Source organism: Hemibagrus wyckioides, linkage group LG02 (assembly GCF_019097595.1).
Source record: "Hemibagrus wyckioides isolate EC202008001 linkage group LG02, SWU_Hwy_1.0, whole genome shotgun sequence".
Taxonomy (NCBI): Eukaryota; Metazoa; Chordata; class Actinopteri; order Siluriformes; family Bagridae; genus Hemibagrus; species Hemibagrus wyckioides.
Window position 1 is genome coordinate 10,221,497 of NC_080711.1, and position 19,231 is coordinate 10,240,727.

The 19,231-nt window shown below is 39.4% G+C and overlaps 1 protein-coding gene across 1 annotated transcript in view; it reads right to left on the reverse strand.

The window, feature by feature from the left end:
* The window catches only part of ppp1r9ba (protein phosphatase 1, regulatory subunit 9Ba), a 46,451-nt gene that overhangs the window by 6,736 nt on the left and 20,484 nt on the right, over positions 1–19,231 (reverse strand). Inside the window, exons 3-6 of the mRNA XM_058377078.1 lie at positions 8,025–8,157; positions 7,581–7,701; positions 6,262–6,366; positions 3,122–3,257 (exon numbers count right to left, since the gene is read on the reverse strand). Coding sequence (XP_058233061.1) covers positions 3,122–3,257; positions 6,262–6,366; positions 7,581–7,701; positions 8,025–8,157 — 495 coding nt within the window. The remainder of the gene's footprint in view (positions 1–3,121; positions 3,258–6,261; positions 6,367–7,580; positions 7,702–8,024; positions 8,158–19,231) is intronic.

The window sequence follows — 19,231 nt, forward strand, 5'->3', positions numbered from 1 at the left end:
GCAGGAGGCAAAAATGGATGTAATAGATGAGGATATGAAGCTAGTGGGTGCAAGTGTTGAGGATGCGGAAGAGATGTGATGACCCCTGAAGGGAAATGCCGAGAGAAGAAGATTACTTCGAGCAGCGAAGAGGCTAAAGCTTGTCCAATGTTTTATGGAGGGGATGAGAGTCATTGTCCATAATTGCAGAAATGTCATAAATCGCATAATGTTGGCAAGTTCCATCAATAACTATATAATGTAGGTTATTGTTATAGCCATTTCTACTCTCATGAACTAAATTAATAATTTTGGATATAGCTGGTAATTGGAGGTATGAATTTGAGATAACTATGATTTTTTAAAAATATTTAATAATAATAATAATAATAATAATAATAATAATAATAATAATAATAATAATAATAATAATAATAATAATAATAATACTTTGCATGCCCATTGTTTGGCATGTTCAGTTTTAGGTCAGGGGAAAAAGGCTAATGATGTATGCCAGTCTTTTGCATGGTGTAAACAGTTTAATTATTAAAATGTAGTTTTATGGTTAATTTACAACTTTTCATTAATTTTTGTTTGCCATTAAAATCAATTTTTTTCACGACGTATGAAGGAGATGAGAGTGCATGCATAATCCAAACCAGGCTCCTACGTTTTCTCCAGAATTAAAAAAAATGGTTGATATAAATATGTGGCCCTGTGATGGACTGCTGACCTGTCCGGGGTGTACCCCTGCCTTTCGCCCAATGTGTGCTGGGATAGGATCCCTGTGACCCTAATTAGGAATAAAGCAGGTATAGAAAATGGATGGATGGATGGGTTGATACAAATATTGTAGTAGGGTCGCAGTGCATAAATCCCTCTTAAAAAAGCAGGACACATATAAGAGAGTAGAGAGGTGCAAAAAGAGTCATGCTTCACCACTTTCTTGACAAGTAAAGATTTTTTTTTTTTGGATCAAACAAACCCTCTGCTGCTGTAGTCCCAAACCCTGTCTTCCACCTTCAGTGATTGCTGAGCCTTGAAACAGTACACTTCTGCTACAAATAGAGACATCAGATGTACAATGACTCACAGCACTGTGTCACTGTGAAGGAGGATCCCATTCCTACAGACCTAAATGGCAGCGCCGTTAGGAAACTTTAGTACATTAATACAGAGCAAAAGTGCTACTAAAACAGTCTGGATTTAATTTGCTGTGCATGAAACATCCGCTAAATGTCAATGAAAATGATCTGAGAGGAATATATTCGTGTCATGTTGTGGATCTAGCTGAGTCGGAATAAAATAACATTTTAAAAAAGACTAGCAATGCTGGTCTGGTCGAGACTCTGATCTGTCAATAGCTTTCCTCCATTAGATTCTGGACGTTAAAACTGGCGTTTGTAAAGGTTATCCTTGACGGGGAAGGAGATGAGCGGAATGTTCCGGAAGCGTGAGACTGCCACGATCTCGAATCATCTCCGAGACACTGTGTGGAGGAAACACAGAGCCAGCTTTCGGTTCCATGCCCACGTCCTATCCAACCTGATCACAGTACATCCTCCGCTGAGGAATTATTTAGCACTCTCTTTACACCCAAACACATCGCAAGTGGAGGAGGAGCAGAGGAAGGTCTGGCTGGAAAGCCCGTTGTGACGGGTGAAGGTGTGAATACTCTGTGTGAAGACAGGAGCAATAAAACTCACCTGCTTTCTGCAAATAACCAGGACAAGATGACACTAATGAAAGTGTACTCCAGAAGTCTCTCTCAAATTATTCTCCAATTACACAGCTTTTAATGATTATCAATGACCTCTGGTGGTGATTTTCTCATGATTACAAACGATGCTGATCTTTTCACCCGAAAGATACGCTGGATTTTTCAGACATAAAACTGTATCTAGCCATTTTATATAAATGATGCCCAGACTGTGGTCAAGACTGAGTGAAGTGGATGTGTGTTAGCAGAGTGCCTTCGCTACAATAATATAATCACAACAATTGTGCTGTAAAATGTAGTCTACTGGTTAATTAACCTTGACACTCTGCCTCACTGTTGGACAGAAAGGAAGTTAAATGTTACAAAATGAAAGCTGTTTTAAAATAGGAAGCACAAACTGTACTTCTTCTTCACAGACACAGTAATCCTGTGGTACAATCCCATGTTACACCGGCAAAATGCAGGGATCAAGCAGACAAAGAAAATCTCAGTCTTAACATATTAATGTTACTTTCTTCATCCTTGCAAATATACGTCATGTGACATTTGTTACTGGTGACTAAAAAAGCTGCACTTTGTCACCTTCTAACTTTTCTCTTGTCCTGCTTCACTGTCGTTATGTTGCTGAGGCGAAGCCGCTGCCAATCATTATGCAATCTGACACTTACACACCCACACAGTCCTGATCAGCCGGGAAGTACTAGCTTGTAGCTTTAACTATAATTAAACCACAGTTATGGATATACAGTTCCTGAAGCTACACTTTGGGACAGATTCTTACTATAGCAACATTTGGAGCCGTACCGAAACATACAGACGTTACTCTGTATATACAAACACAGTGATTAAGTGATAAATCTGATGATTTGTTGATAAAGAGTTTCTCCTATCTGACTGTCTTTCTCTTGGGCCCAAAAGTGAATTGAAATAAAATTTCCTTAACCCTTTTTACAGGCTCACTGGTTTTCCATTCTGCTGGGAGAATGAAAATATGGAAATCAACTTATCAGACATTTTCAGTCAGTAAAAAGAAATTCGTTATTTTATGACTGCAAGTCTGATAGAAAATGAGTTAGGACACTGTTGGCTTTCAGTATGAAGCAGAAGAGAGGAGAAACGGGTTTGATATCACCAGCTACTTGAATATACTGGCCCTAATAGGTTAGGTACAAAACAGAAATATTCATGAAAAACTACCAATTTTTAAAGCCCTGAGGCTCTACTTTATGAGGCATGAACCATCACTGTGGAGTGTGACATGACAAATAAACTCAACGCTAAACATGGACACCTCAAAACAGGAGCAAATTCCATTTCTGGCTACAGGTAAATAAACAATAGATAATAATATTACCTGTAAACCATCTTTGTACTGGCTGCAATCTCTGTGAAAGGATTCTGTATGAGTGTGTAAGGCCTTACCTCTTCATCCTCCTCCATGTACTGGTTATAGCGCTGCTCCATCATCTCCCTCTGCCAGCGTTCCTGCTCCAACGTCTGCTGGATCAGCTGCGCTACCTCACTCTGCTCACCCGGCTTCTCTCGGCCGATGATAAACCTGCAGTACACAATACGTGTTGTGATGTTCCACTGGTGAGATCTGTTTCAGGTTTAGCGCCTCATCATTATGGCATGATGGATGCAGTTAATCTCACTGTCAGATTTAAGCAATTCTTAAGGATGTTGTTTGTGGTTAATGTTGCACTTGTTTTCTTGGCATACAGTATGAAGAACCAGTCAGGACACAAATATAACTTCAGCAGACAGCACTATGTGTTTATTTCGTAACCCTCAATGAAATTTCAGCCACCTGGTGTTTTTTTAAACGGCCAATTAGACTGCATTAAACTAAAGCAGAAAGACAGCAATCTAAAGTGTACATTGGTGCCCAGGGGTAGTTCATCCAGATGAAGCATCGCTTCTGCATTCAGTGGAAATGAATCTAATCTAATCCACAGCTGTGCCAAATGGCATCTATAGCCCAGGGTTCCAGTTGGCCTCTCGCCAGTCTTGCAATGCGATGCACTAACGAGTGGAGGAGTCTGCTCTGAGCAGCAATACACAAAAAAGACACAGCTATGGCAGGAAAGCACATGAAGCTGGTGCTGCTGTCTGATAAAAATGACATCTGTTGCAATAAGAAGGAGCTTATACAGAAAGTGTGAACGTGTCTTTAGGTGAGGAGTGAAATTTTCATGTCTGCTTCTCGATTTACACCCATGCCACATTTATACGCGCATTTCAAACAGCATGTACACAGGAAGGAGTTAAATATAAGTCGCAGGCTCGCGTATGAACAGAAGCCGTAAAGTCATGCTGATGCCTTCAGTCTAATTTGTAATAAACGTAATAATGTTCAGGTCTTTAAAAGCAAAAAATCTTTTTACATTAGTTGTCTATAGTAAGTACACAATTCCATAAACATTTGCAAAGTTCTTTACATTTTTTTCCTAAAAATCATGTTTCTGAAGTGATACACACATATACACGGCTAATCCACGGTGTAATGGATATGACCGATAAGTACCACACACATTAGACGAGCGTGTAAGGAAGAAATAGCACACCATATACTGTGCAGTTACTAACACACGCCACCCAGAAGTGGATTATTTATGTATAACACATAGCATGGTCCCTAATCTGGTGATTAATATTTATAAAATCTGTTAATAAATGACACATTGTGCTTTTTAGTGCATATAGTTACATTAAATGTTACGGAAGACATTTTACTGGATGCAAGACATGCATTCGTTCCTTAAGTTATTTCTGTCGTTATGGTACAATATAAGGCCAAAGGTTTGACATCTGACCATCACATCCATCTGTGGTTCTTCCCCACAGATGTCACATTAGCTGGAAGCACACAACTGTATAGAATGAGTTAAATATGCTGTCCCTTCTCTGAAACTAAAGGCCTCAAACCTGTTGTACTCCATGTACTGAGCAGTGAATCAGAAACCATATGTCTAGCTTGGTTATTTTATTTATTCAGCTTGATGTCTGTTTTTTTCAACAGCTTTAAAGGTACAATGTTAAGTTTTAACGATTAAACTGGAGTATTCACAAAATGTCCACTGATAGCAGCCAAATTCAAGTGACTGAAATGTACATTCGACCACCTCTATAGATTTCTTGTCCATTTCGTGCAGGACCTCTCGTGGCAAATGCGACCGATAATATTTAAAGTCCACAAAAAGTCCAAACATGACTTGCTAAAAAACTACTGAGAATAACACAGGGACTGAGTGTGAAAGAGCTTTCAGAAAGTGCACTGTCTGTGTAAAATAAAGTGACAGTTTAATTTAAGATTATGCGTAAGTGCTAAGACACAGCCCACCGAACTGTGTCTCTGAGATAAGATTCTTTTGTGTACTTGTAAGAGTGAGTGACATTCCTCAAGCTTGGCTAATTTCTGTAAGAAAACAGTAGGCTGGAGAAATGCACTTTTCTGCTCACAACACAATCTAATCTATTTAAAGATTAGATTGCAATTTGACTTGCACAAAGAAAACTCACTATGTGGTATCTCATTCGGTGTCGTTGCATAACGAGGACAATGCACTGAAATCCACGAAAATACCTGGAATGAGTTTCTTTTTCATGAATAAAATTAGTACGTGAAGTGGATAAAAAATTGTCCTTTTTTTAGATTCGGATTTCAGCACACAAACATGGACATTGTGCAATAACCGCATGTAGAAACTCTTACAGCTACACTGAAGAAACATGAAAGGTTAGATTGATTCCAGCTATTGGTTAGTGGTACTCAGTAAAGATTACTTTGACTTTAAGAAGTGAATGTATTTGTTACACCTCAGTAAACCATACACACTTACAGCCACTTTAACAGTATCAGCTGTACTCCTGCTCATTCATGCAGTTATGCAATCATGTACCAGCAGCACAGCGCTTAAAATCCTGAAGTGCTTCTGGTTATGCTTTGAACATCAGAGTGGGGAACAATTCAAAATTTTGGTAAAAGACCAGGTGATGATTTTTCTGATCTTCAGTTGTCCAAATTCGCCGAGTCTGTGCCACAGTAGCTTCAGATCCATGTTCTTGGCTGAGAGAAGGGGAACACAGTGTGGTCTTTTGCTGCTGTAGCCTGTCTGCCTTGAGGTTCTGTGTAACTGTGCATTCTGTGATTCTTTTCAGAATGGTAATATGAGCCTTTTTTAGTTATTTATACCTTCATGGTTTTTCACACCATTTTGTGTAAACTCTAGAGACAAACAGTTTTGTGTGAAAAATCCAAGAGATCAGCAGTTTCTGAAATACTCAAACCAGACCATCTGGCACCAAGAACAATGCCACAGTCAAAGTAACCGAGATCACGTGTTTCCTAATTATGTTCGATATGAACAGAAAAACTGAAACTCTATACAATTTTTACGAACTGTACTGCTGCCACATGATGTGCCTAATAAAGTGGCCACTGACAGTCATTAATAACTGCTGGGATGTCTAATGATCTGGCTACTGACACGCGTGCTTACTGATACACAACATTGACAGTAGAAACATTTCAAGTGTAACAATGGCATGCTTTTGCTTACTTGACAGTGCCGGTGGTGTTTCTCAGGACAGATGCTGCAAAATTCTGTGTTACACCCACCAGACTGGTGCCGTCCACCTCAACTATCAGGTCATTCACCTGGATCCTGGTGGCGGGGAAACGAGACAAGCTTTCAGGAACACATGTTACAGACCAGTCCTAGTAATTCTGTTAAGCCATTTTCTTATGACATTTATTCATTAAGCACCTTTATTAATTTCACTACTCCAGCAATAAATAATTGGGTAGATTAGATTCACGGTTGCTCAACTGAATCATCGTCTGCATTTACTGCTTCGTCTGTAAATACACATTGAGTTGTTATATCGTAAGAGACTCTGAAAGAAACCTAAAACACTTAGAGCTTAAGATAAGGGAGGAGTCGGCCTTGAGTAATTCATGGCTATTAAAATGATGAATTGCTACTCTCGGCCTCCTCTGTCATCAGGAGTGGGTAGTTGTGTGTAGTTTACTTTCTTACTTTGTTTAGGCTAGATCAGATGGCCAGTGAGGGACAGATGTGGGATTTCTCACTGTTTAAATGAAAGTGCAGGACATCATATACACGGTCTCAACAGGACGCTTATAGAAATATAGTATGGCTATCTATCTATCTATCTATCTATCTATCTATCTATCTATCTATCTATCTATCTATCTATCTATCTATCTATCTATCTATCTATCTATCTGTTAACTTTTTCATCCTTAGACTTTCTGCAAAGACCATGAGCCACCTATAAACATACACTGGTATGGAAAGGCTACATGCCTGAAGACATTTAAAAGCTTGCTAGCTTAGTGTGATTTACTCACTCAGTAAATTTCACGCCTTGATCATATTTTTGAATAGCTTTTGGCCTGAGTGAAACAGATCTAAATCTAATCAGTTGTTTGTAATCAGATATTACCTCTCAAAATGTCTATGAGCCACCCTCGGCACAGATGGAATGGAGTTTTTTAAATATGATTTTCTCCTTTTTCACTTTTTGGTGTAACTAGTCATTTGTGAAAGATCGATGCAAAAGAGAAATGTATTTCAGTTCAGGAAAGTCTAGAATTTTTAGCACTCTAATATATATATATATATATATATATATATATATATATATATATATAATATATATATATATATATATATATATCAGTAGATCAAAAACAAAAGTGAAAATTTCAGCATGTAAAGAGTTTTCACATTGAGAATCAGCTATACTGGAATCAGAGCTATTCTTGAAGAAGATGAAAATAATGTCTTGAGCATTACTGAAGCTATAAACAAATGCAATCAGTTTCAGGTCTGATCTTTAATATATTTCTGACCTTCCATCACGGTGAGCAGCTCCTCCTTCTGTCACTGTCTTGACGAAGATTCCGAGTTTCTCCAGGCCCATGTCCGCGCCAGCGCCCATTCCGATGATACTGATCCCCAAGCCGTCACTATCTGGCCGTGTAGAACCACAGAGAAAGATTTAAACAGTACTATTCGGTCAGTAGATTTATCTTTATTTGTAAGTGAAGACTAATTACGTTCTTTAAACCCATAAATTACATGAGCATTTAACAAGCATCTATTGAATCAGTTTAATATGAGCTACAGCCTTTTCACTGCAACTGCTGTCAATTAGGGAACTGAATTTCCATAAAAAGGAACTGATAAGTAAAATCTAAGCCCAACACTTTACACATAGCTTCAGATTTTAGTATTAATAGTGTAACCCCTCAGCAGAGTCTCTGCATTCAACCTGAGTTAATAAATGGTGATACCTTTCTCCAGTTCTACAGGGAAAAGGTCCAGCCTCTCCACTCTCTTCTCCAGCTCGTACTCAGCTGAGGCTGCCATGGGGTCGACGTCATCATTACGCCGGTCATACTCCTCGTTGGAGTATGTGGTGAACACCTGGAGGTCAAAGGAAAAGCAGCAGGGTTTAATATAGCAACAGATCAGGACACTAAAAGAGTTGAAAAAGTAGAACAGGAATTCACTTCACTTAGGATCATGACTAATAACGTATGACGTAAAACATCATCTCTGTGGAGACGAACATCCTGCCTTGCAGTCCTTGTGATTGAATTGAGTAACAATAATATGATTCATTTTCATACATCCACCATGATTTGAGCATGGATTTTTTGAAGCTCTGAATGAAATGAAACATTGGGAGCTGAGCTGAGAATCGAATCCACAGCTCTGGTGTTTTGCAACAGACACATTACCACTGGGCGATTCTACCACATGCTTTAAATGTAATACTACAGTTATGCTGTAGTTCCCATCAGTGCAAACATCCTCATAAGATTTCACAATGGAAGAGGTTTACATTAATTCTACCTGACGCAATCACTAGTAATCAGAAACTTGTTAAAATAAAATGTAGTATAAGGAAAGAAATCACATTTTTTGGAGAAATGAAAATTTCTTTCCATTTTGAAATATTTTTTCCTTGAATATGACCAACCACATACAAATTTTTTTTATATGTGGGCTAGACAAATGAGAAATCCTTCAGCCTATAAAGTGAAGGCTCTAATATGGCGGCCAGTCCCATGTTAGCTAGACAGATACAATAATATAGACACATAAAAGTATAAATTCCAGTCCAGCAAATAATTCAGCCATAGACATAGAAAGTATCCAGGGTAGAACATCATGGTTGTGTCCTTCAAAAAAGTTATGTCTGGTGAAGAACTGTGATGTTTTCTTTGCACATCATACAAATTTGTGTACTCTCTACATGAAACAGTAAGGCAACCGTATGTTATGATAACGAGAGATTTATTTTGTTTTGTGAAAATCAATAACAAGTACAATGATTTTCTTTCTGTTGTAGTTGAATGATGAAAAAACGTTAGCCTACTAAACCTAACTGTTTTTTTTTTTGCTGACTCAAAACAAAGAACTGAATAAAGAAATAAAGAACTGAAGCCAGGACGTGTAATCTTCTTGTCCCGGGTGCCCAGGCTAGTGATTTGTCCACCCCTGAGACAGAAAGAGGAAACAGGCAGGTCAGCACATAGGCTTCTCAGATAACACCAGCACCTACAGACATAGAGCTCCGGCTGTAGATGATGGAGGGAAGAAAAGCCTAATGAAATGATCTAATCTCACTTTCTCCTCATCATGCCAGGATACATTGCATTTTTGAAAGCACTCAACAGAACCTATGGAAGATTTGCGTGTGTGTGTGTGTTATTTGGCTATAATGGCAAAACCTTTCAGCTGGATAGAACCGAAGCTGTACCTTAATGCAGACTAAAAATATTCCACAAACTTCAAACCAAAAATGAATGGTTCATCAAAATTTACAGAAAAGCTTAGATCACAAATTAATCTGCTGACCAGAAGAAAAGAAAATCCCTTGTTTCAAGAAAGCTGTGCCTCCCTGAGCTATGCACTTGTTCCTGCCATAGTATTTTACACACAGTGAGACATTTATGGATGAGGGCAGAATGGGAGAAGAATGAGAGGAGGGCACAAGTGAGAGATAATTAAGAGTCGGTGTCGGGAGAATTGAGTTCATCTACTGGCCAGAAGAACTGGCTTCTTTTACTAACAGGGAAAATGCCTGTTTGTGTTTAATCTCCTCATCCATCTCTGATGGCGCTTGAATGTTGCTCGAGTGTGATGATTTACACAAAGACACGCTCTCATTCCTGTACAGAATCACTGGAGTCATTCAGCATTCAGTCAACCCCCAAAATGTGTTTGGGTTAAAATCAATACATGATAAATAAAAACACAAAATTATTAGCAATTACTAATAATAATATGCCAAGTATAGTCTGGAAACAAGAAGGGGAATTATTTTCTTTATTCATAGTTATAAGAACCAGGGAAAGAAAATAAGTCTTACCTCCATTGACGTTTGGAAAAACAAATGTATGTTTGAATCTGAAGCTCTTCATGATGGTATCAAATACATCAGCATTGTAACTGAATCTCACTACACAGGTCAGCTTTACTAGTTGGATATCTAGCATTAACAAGTGACCCATGATCTTTTTTGAATCAGTAACATGCAGGTTTGTGGAAATACTGGCTAACTAGAGTGGTTTGTCTACGCTAATGACAGACGTTCTTTTCAGAATCGGGGGACAAAACCAAGCAAAATAAAGTACAGTGTCAATCTCTCTCTTCATGCATTCAGCTTGTGGTGAAACATGCCAGGAGAAAAGAAACACACTAACCAGACACTAATAATATTTTTACTTGCAATGCGACAGAGAACACTGTGGTTCAAAGCCACAACTGTCTGCCAATGACTTGATTTTTTGTCCACATCATAATCATGAGCTACATTAAAATAAATAAATAAATAAAAATTTAACAGTAGAATCAGTTGTCCTTTCCACAGGAATTCATATAGTTATAACAGTCATAACAGTGACGTGTATTTTTTACCTCATTCATTCAACACTACTTCCAGTCGAGACAGTGTGAGGTTTCAAAGCTGTGCTAAAGGACCCAACCATGGAGATTTGGTGGCACTAGGCATTGAATTCATGACCTTCCAATGAGTCCTTTAAGGATTTCGAGATTTTCTGATTGCAAAAATGAGGCAAACCGAGGAGCCTGCAGTTTTTCAAAATTACCACAATTTTTTATCAAGATAGCACCGTTTGACGTCATCACCACACACATTCAGCCAAAGCCCTCTTTGTTAACGTGTGTCAAACATGAGTACAGCTCTCCTCTAAAGAAATTACACATTTCTTCACTGGTAGAAGTTTAAAGTTCACCAATTCAAGTAGTAATTTTGGCAAAAAAAAGCACAAAAAACGAAAAAAAGCTGCGGCAAAATCAAGAACTTTTGGTTGTACAAATCAGTAAAATTCCTTTTGTGAAATCTTATAGGGACTGATTAGCAGCCCAGTGCCTTAACCACTGAGTTACCACAGCTAACATGATACTTACAACCCTGGAGCTTACTCTCACCCAGCAATCATTTATCCACCCATTAAACTGCATCTATATGTACATGAGAAGGTATACACCGAACAGGCATAACATTATGAACACTGAGAGGTGAAGTGAATAACACTGATTATCTCCTCATCATGGCACCTGTTAGTGGGTGGGATATATTAGGCAGCAAGTGAACATTTTGTCCTCAAAGTTGATGTGTTAGAAGCAGGAAAAATGGGCAAGTGTAAGGTGGTCAGTGGTCAGTATCTATTAAAAGTGGTCCAAGGAAGGAACAGTGGTGAACCGGCGACAGGGTCATGGGTGGCCAAGGCTCATTGATGCATGTGGGGAGCGAAGGCTGGCCCGTGTGATCCGGTTCAACAGACGAGCTACTGTTGCTCAAATTGCTTACAATATTAAGCAGGTGGTCATAATGTTATGGCTGATCAGTGTACAGTATGTGTATATGAATGAGCAAAAAGTCCACCGGCCATGAAATAGCTACTGAGCAGCAGCATTATGGTGTCATTTCAGAAGAAGGGAAACAGTTATTGACTGTGTATCTACAAATCACACCGATGTCAGATATTTTATGGTGAGATGACAATACATCTACACTCCTAATCATCTATTAATGAATAGCAGCTCATGCCTGCCCAGTTAATGTCACTACTGCTTTTTCATGGATGTAGTTTTGAAGACTAATGAAATAAAAACAGCTCTCTGTAGGTAAATTTTAGATCCGAAATCCATCCAGGCATTTTATAAAAGGTGGAAAGGTGCAAGTGTCAGATTTGGGGACACAGGGTAAGAATAAATAAACATTAAAAACACTCACGCTTTCTCTATTCGTCCTACAGACCTTTTACTATATAGATGTCGATTCTATAACTGTTCAAATAATGTTATTCTAACTAGTTCTAGATAAATCTTTTTCTCTTTATCCCATTGCTCATCTCACCCACTCAACATTTCATTAAATAACATCCAAGTCTCTGTCATGCAAAAGGTTACGCTGGAAGCCTGTCAGTATCTTTCACTTCTAACCGGATTATCAGTTTGTTCCTGTAAATCAGCTTCCTTATTTTACTGCTACGTTTTACTTCCTTTGCGCTCTCTTCCTCTTTGTTAACGCCATCATGCAGCCATGCTAACTGTGCTCTCAGCTATTTGTGCTCTCATCCCTGCTTAGTCGTAGCTTTGTCATTCTAGAATTACACACATCGCTCCTATACCTTTATCAGCGAAACACACTGCTCAGTCTGCATCCCACCCCGAGAAAACCACCAAGTCTCAATTCTGTTTTTTTCTAGTTCATCTCTTGCCCTTCCAAAAGCACCCTCCCTGTGTATATGTGTGTGTGTATGTGTGTGTGTAGGACAGCAGCAGGCAAAGCCATCGCCCCTCACTATGAATGCCATCGCTCTGGTCACATGTTCCCATCTCCATGGCAACCCCCAGGCTTTCCCTCTTTCTCTCTCTCTCTCTCTCTGTGTCCTTTTTTCTGTCTTCCTCACAAGCAACACATAGTCCTTTTTTCCATCAATAGCTCTTCTTTTGTCACAGACGCAAATTCATACACCCAATATGATAAAAAGTCTATCACGCATGTCAGTCCAACTCAAACACGTCCAGATACATTCTTCATGCTTCTGGACATGATCTTACTGGCTAAAACACCAGCATATATTTTGCTCTATTCCAGCTGCTATCCAGATTTTCATGTGGAACGTGTGTTTGGGAGCTGTGTTTAATACTGTGTGTGTGTGTCTTGGACTCTCTCTCTCTCACTCACCAGATGTGCCTGAGACACATACACAACCTCTCTGATATATCTTCAAAGGAAATAACAGGTGGAAAAGATAGGTGAGAAGTGGAGAGGAAAGGAAAAGAGAGGCAAAAAAGCGAGAGAAGAGAAAGGACGTGGTAAGAACAGAGGGAGAATGAGATGAGAGAGGATGAGAGAAGAGAGATAATAATGATGAGATGGGACAAAAGCAAAAGACGACTGAAGATGAGACAAGATGAAATTTGACAAGTCGAGAGACAAAACGAGAAGCAGTGGAAAGAAGGGCAGAGAAGAGAGATGAGATGAGATGAGATGAGATGAGGTGAGATGAGACAGCATGAGGCTAAATGAAAGACTATGAACAGACTGAAGAGGAGAGAGGGAACAGAAAAGATGAGACAAGAACTGTGGGGGAATGTCAGCTTTGCCTAACGAACAACTGCTGAAATTTCAAAAATTCTACCATTTAATCAACATCACACACAGCCAAGCTCAGCTTCCTGAGCCTGACTGTATGTGTGTGTGTGTGTAGAAAAGCAGCTGGTCTGGCTACTGTTATTTCTCCAGTTCTGCTTGACTCAGCCATTCCCGAGGTCCCGTCGGCATGCAGAGGATGACGATGATGCGTTAGAATAATAGCCAACGTCTGTTTCTCATAAACACGCAGTACAACTATACGTAGCTAACACCCCCCCCCACACACACACACATGATACAAAAACATTTATCTTGATATATGCACCTGAACCAACACACACTACACTGTACAAGGTATGCTTATGAACACAAGAGCCTAGTTCTTTCTGACATACAAAATCAGCCACATACACACCCACAAACCCACACAAACATAGCGAGAATGCAATTACTTGCTGCTTCTAAATCTTACATGGAGGAGGATGAATATGACAGAACAGTGCAGCACACACACACAAACACATTACGCATTAGTAGAATAATAATACGAGTGTTAAACCTTTCTATTCCACACACCGTCAAACCTGTACATCAGTACGCTTGCAGTTCACTTTAGTAACGTTGTAAATGCTGCATATACTGTATATTCACTGCTTCAGCAGGAACACTGAAAGCTTAGGACTGGAAAAACACTGTCTGGGCTTTGTCTTTTCACTCTTCAGCTGTCCAGTTTCGGTCAGTCTGCGTCTTCTTTAGGCTCAGGTTCCTGACGTGAACTAGTATCCATGTCAAGGCTGATGTTTAGCTGTCTGTGTGGTGTGTTCTGAGATGCTTTTCTGCTCACTACAGTTGTAGAGAGTTATACTTGTGTCACAGCCATTCTCCTCTCTCGTTAACAGAGCCCTCAGAACTGCTGCTGGTCACTGGACGTTTTTTGTTTTGTGCACCATTCTGTGTAAACGCTGTTGTGAGAGTGCTGCATGTGAAAATCCCAGTTTCTGAAATACTCAAACCCGTCTGGCACCAAAACCATGTCATGGTCACAAGCTTGTATCTGCATGCTGTATCAGCTACATGATTGGCTGTTTGGATAATCGTGTGAAAGTGTAAGGTGTACTGGAACACGTTCCTATTAAAGTAGCTGGTGAGTGTACACTGATCAGGCATAACATTATGACCAACTGCCTAATATTGTGTTGATCCCCTTTTGCTGCCAAAACAGCCCTGAACCGTCATGCACTGTGTATTCTGATACCTTTCTATCAGAACCAGCATTAACTTCTTCAGCAATCTGAGCAACAGTAGCTCGTCTGTTGGATCGTATCACACGGGTCAGCCTTCACTCCCCATGTGCATCAGTGAGCCTTAGCCGCCCATGACCCTGTCACCGGTTCACCACTGTTCCTTCCTTGGACCACTTTTGATAGATACTGACCACTGCAGACCGGGAACATCCCACAAGAGCTGCAGTTTTGGAGATACTCTGATCCGGTCGTCTAGCCATCACAATTTGACCCTTGTCAAACTCGCTCAAATCCTTACACTTGCCCATTTTTCCTGCTTCTAACACATCAACATGGAGGACAAAATGTTTACTTGCTGCCTAATATATCCCACCCACTAACAGGTGCCATGATGAGAAGATAATCAGTGTTATTCACTTCACCTCTCACTGCTCATAATGTTATGCCTGATCAGTGTATACGAACATAGACACTCTTGTGTTTTTAGTGACATAGCTACTAATGCAACTAATGAATGCTATGCTTACCCCTAAACCTAACCCTAACCTTAGCCACAAGAACCAAAACGAAACATTTTGACTCTTTTTATCTCTTTACCCTTTTGTTTTTTAGATTAAAGCTGACGTTTGATGTGGCTGGTCCTCACAAGATCCCCATAGACTTGTGGAAATTAAACTAAAATACAAATACATGCTCAAACACACTTGCACTGAAACCTGCAAAATCCGACAGCTTTTTCTAACAGGCAGCAGATGTGTGTAGCCTATACGTAATCTGTGTCTAGTCAAGAAAACCACTTGACTGAATATAAGGGTATGCACACAACTATGTGCATGTGTGTGTGTGTGTGTGTGTGTATTTTCCCTCACTTGCAGCTCTTCCCAATTTTGGAACAGGCAGCTGCTTTCACGCCTCTCTCATGACCAGAGAAAACCAGGCACTCCAGGCCCTATTTTGACACCCCAAGTCTGGTTGCTATGGAGATCGCCTTTATGTGCAGAAAGGCGACAACACACACACACACAACATAAAGTGCTCACAGGAGAGCCCCCGGGCATTGGAGGAGGTTGCGACAACTATTCTTAGCACTGCGGGTTTTGTCCATTGACTCCAGTCTAGAACAGCAAGCCTCCTGTATTTCTAGAAACAAAAGAAAATACATGCATGCATGTGACTGCACTGCAGGACAGGCTAGACGGGGAACAGAGACAGACAAGGAGATGCGAGAAGAATCAGCATTTATTTATTTGCTTGCTTGTTTGTTTGTAAGAAATACATTTACATTTAGTTAGCCTCTCTAGTCCTGTCATGGTTGCCCACTCAAATCCAGATGGCCTGAGTGTATATGTTGCTGACTTATCATATGTATAATCGCATGCATGTACCTTCTCACTTACGTATGTTCGGAAAAGCCACTGATGTTGTTTTGCCAGTTTTACTTGCCACCCACATCGTTTTGAATTAAAATAGGCCTAAACCTGTTAATTATAAACTATTAAAATATACATAAATATATATATATGTAGGATGATAAACATTTAAGGAGTGACTAAAATTTTCTAACAACATCTCTATGCTTTTACCCACAATGAAAATGAAGATATTGAACCCTTTTCCTAATTGTTTGTAAACTGCTAACAACCATATTTCTTTGCACAAAACAAGATGTGGGTACGTTTGTTCATGCTTAAACTATACAGCATAAATTATTTGGTTAATTACTCGGTGTCGTTCTAACAGGGGATTTCAAGTTCATTTACTTTTCAACATCTCATTTACTTTCAGCAACGGAAATGCTATAGAGCAGAAACTCTAACTGCAATGCGGAATATTGCTAAAAATCAACTAACTTAGCTAGATGGCTAGTTAGCTGCTGGCAAAGTACCACACACTTTCTCACTTCTAGTCCTAGGAAGACTTTAACTAAGAGCCTTGTATCTAAAGACCTAAAGCTTAGCTTGCTGAAATGAAAATGAAAATTAAGATATTGAACCCTTTTCCTAATTGTTTGTAAACTGCTAACAACCATATTTCTTTGCATAAAATAAGATGTGGGTTTTTGGCAAGTCATTATAGGTAGGTTTGTTCATGTTTAAACGATAGGACATAAATTATTTGCTATAGAGCAGAAACTCTAACTGCAATGCAGAATATTGTTAACATTAACTAACTTAGCTAGCTGGCTAGTTAGCTGCTAGTAAAGTACCTCACACTTTCTCACTTCTAGTCCTAGGACTTTCAGCATCGGAAATGTGCACATATTAAAGGGAAGGGTTAAAGTTTCAATCATGTTTTGGCTAATGTATACGATAAAACATTAGAAATACCATAAGATACCATAAGAGCCTCGGAAACCTGAAACTATGAGCAAGTGATAGAAATGCCAAGGGATGATACAAAAATATTCGGTTGAAACTGCTAGTCCTAGGAAGTAAAAGTATCTAAAGACCCAAGAGTCTTCTATCGATAACATTAGCTAGCTAGGCTTGTTAACTGCTAGCAACCTAGCTTCTACTTTTCATAGGCAGACTTCAGGGATTTCTGTCATAATTTATATAACAGTAGCCAAACCTGTTAAGATATAACAATTAACACTATATATTTATTTATTGCTATCAGTAGCATTAGCTATAAAAATAGTGCCACTTGCTAACTCACTGAGCTGCCACCTCAGGCTCTCGATATTACTGAAATAGACCAAACATTCATAAAGTTGAGATCAGCCACCCAAAATCCACAAATCATTTTAAATGATCAAAACTACTTTAACAAAAAGAGGAGTCTAATATTATTTAAGCAGCATGCTATTCAACAAGCTAGTCAGCAAGTTAAGTGCATTAATTAATTCTGTGGTTAAAATGTGTCTAATTAACACTGGGCATACCAGAATGGATTCTCAGCCACCAAAAAATGATAGAATCCAATAATCGTGGGTTCAGAAAGACAACAAAAGATAAACTGTTCAGCACAGAAAAACAGCAGAGAGTCTGATTTTCTAGTAGATGGACAGGAGAGAAGAAAATATGCTGGACTGAACAGTTTACTGTGTCATTTGTCCTCCAGGCAACAACAGATAAAAAAAACACAGATAGCCCAAGACACTACATTTGCTCACCTGGTCTACCCAGGCTAGTGATTTCTGCTGAATAAACTCTGACAGTACATATGAAACTCAGTTTTCAAGAATTGCCATCATCACTACCATCACTGCCAATAGGGCTCTGCTTAACTGTAAAAACACCTGAGCTGGAACATACAGCTGACCAGCTGTCATTATTTCAATGAGGCCAGTTGTTATAGTTTTTAAAGCTATAGACGTTTTAAAAAATCGTTTTATATCTAAACTAGAGATACAAAACGTCTTTACTGCAACTGAAACTAACCTTGCTCTTTCTCACAAGCATATAGGCAGAGACCAAAGAAGAAACAGGAAGTCAGCTACAACAACAGGAAATTGTGGATTGTGATCAGCAGGGGAAACATTGTGAAACCAGTACATTGGCCTAACATATAGAGATACTCACATGGCCAGGGTGTATTTCAACTCCCTGTTGCTATTCCTACAGAGCACAGAAATGCTGAAGCTGTGCCGTCAACGGTCGGAAGATTCTCATCAGACCTAACGTTTCTGTTTATTGACTTTTTTAAGGCTGCTGTATAACACTGTCTTATAGGCATCCGACTTTTTGTAACCTGCATGCATGGCTCAAGCTCTACAGCCTACAGAACATCTGAAAAGGGAAAAGCATCTACTGATCTGTTTTTAAAAAGAGGTGAATAATAATACCAAAAAATTCCATGGCTTTTGCATATGCTAAAAGAAATATAAAGACTACAGGGTCACACAAATAACTCTGCATTACAAAAACATGAATGAATGTAATCATTTTTAAGCCTTTATTCAGCATCTATTGAAATCTCACATTTGTTTATAATGGCAGGCAATCAGCTGCTGAATTGGTCCTCAGGTCCATGATTAACCTCCATTTTATCCTAAGTTGGTTGATGCAGTTTCCCACCAACCATCTAGCTGACTGTACCCAGTAACAGGTCAGCAGCCAGCCAGCGATGGTGCACTCCGTGTAGCTGAACACACTCAGAGGAAAGCGTTAACTGCCACCTTCTGCATATAGCAGCTGAACCATGTACCATGTTCAATGAGGCAACGGGTGGATCAAATGGTTATGTCTCTGGGTTGTGGCTCAGAAGGTCAGAGCTCTAGCAACTGTTGGGCCCTTGAGCAAGGCCTCCGGGGATACTGTATCATGGCTGACCCTGTGCTATGACCCCAACTTCCTAACAAGCTGTGACATGTGCAAGCATTACAGAATGGAAAGTGATGTACTAAATGTGCAGATGAGTTACATGTAGTAACAGTAAAGTGCAGAATGACAATGGAACAAATGAGACTGTATGTATGAGAACAAAGAGTTTTTTCCTGCTTCGGGAATCGATCACTAAAGCATAGCAGAACCCTGGCATAAACAGACATGAGCCCTGACAATGTTAAATAATCAGAGGGAGGTTCAGACAGCACTGCAGCCCTCCTCTTCTGACTCACTACACTGCTGGTATACTACACTGATGGTAGATGGTGTGAAAATGAGAGATGAAGTGA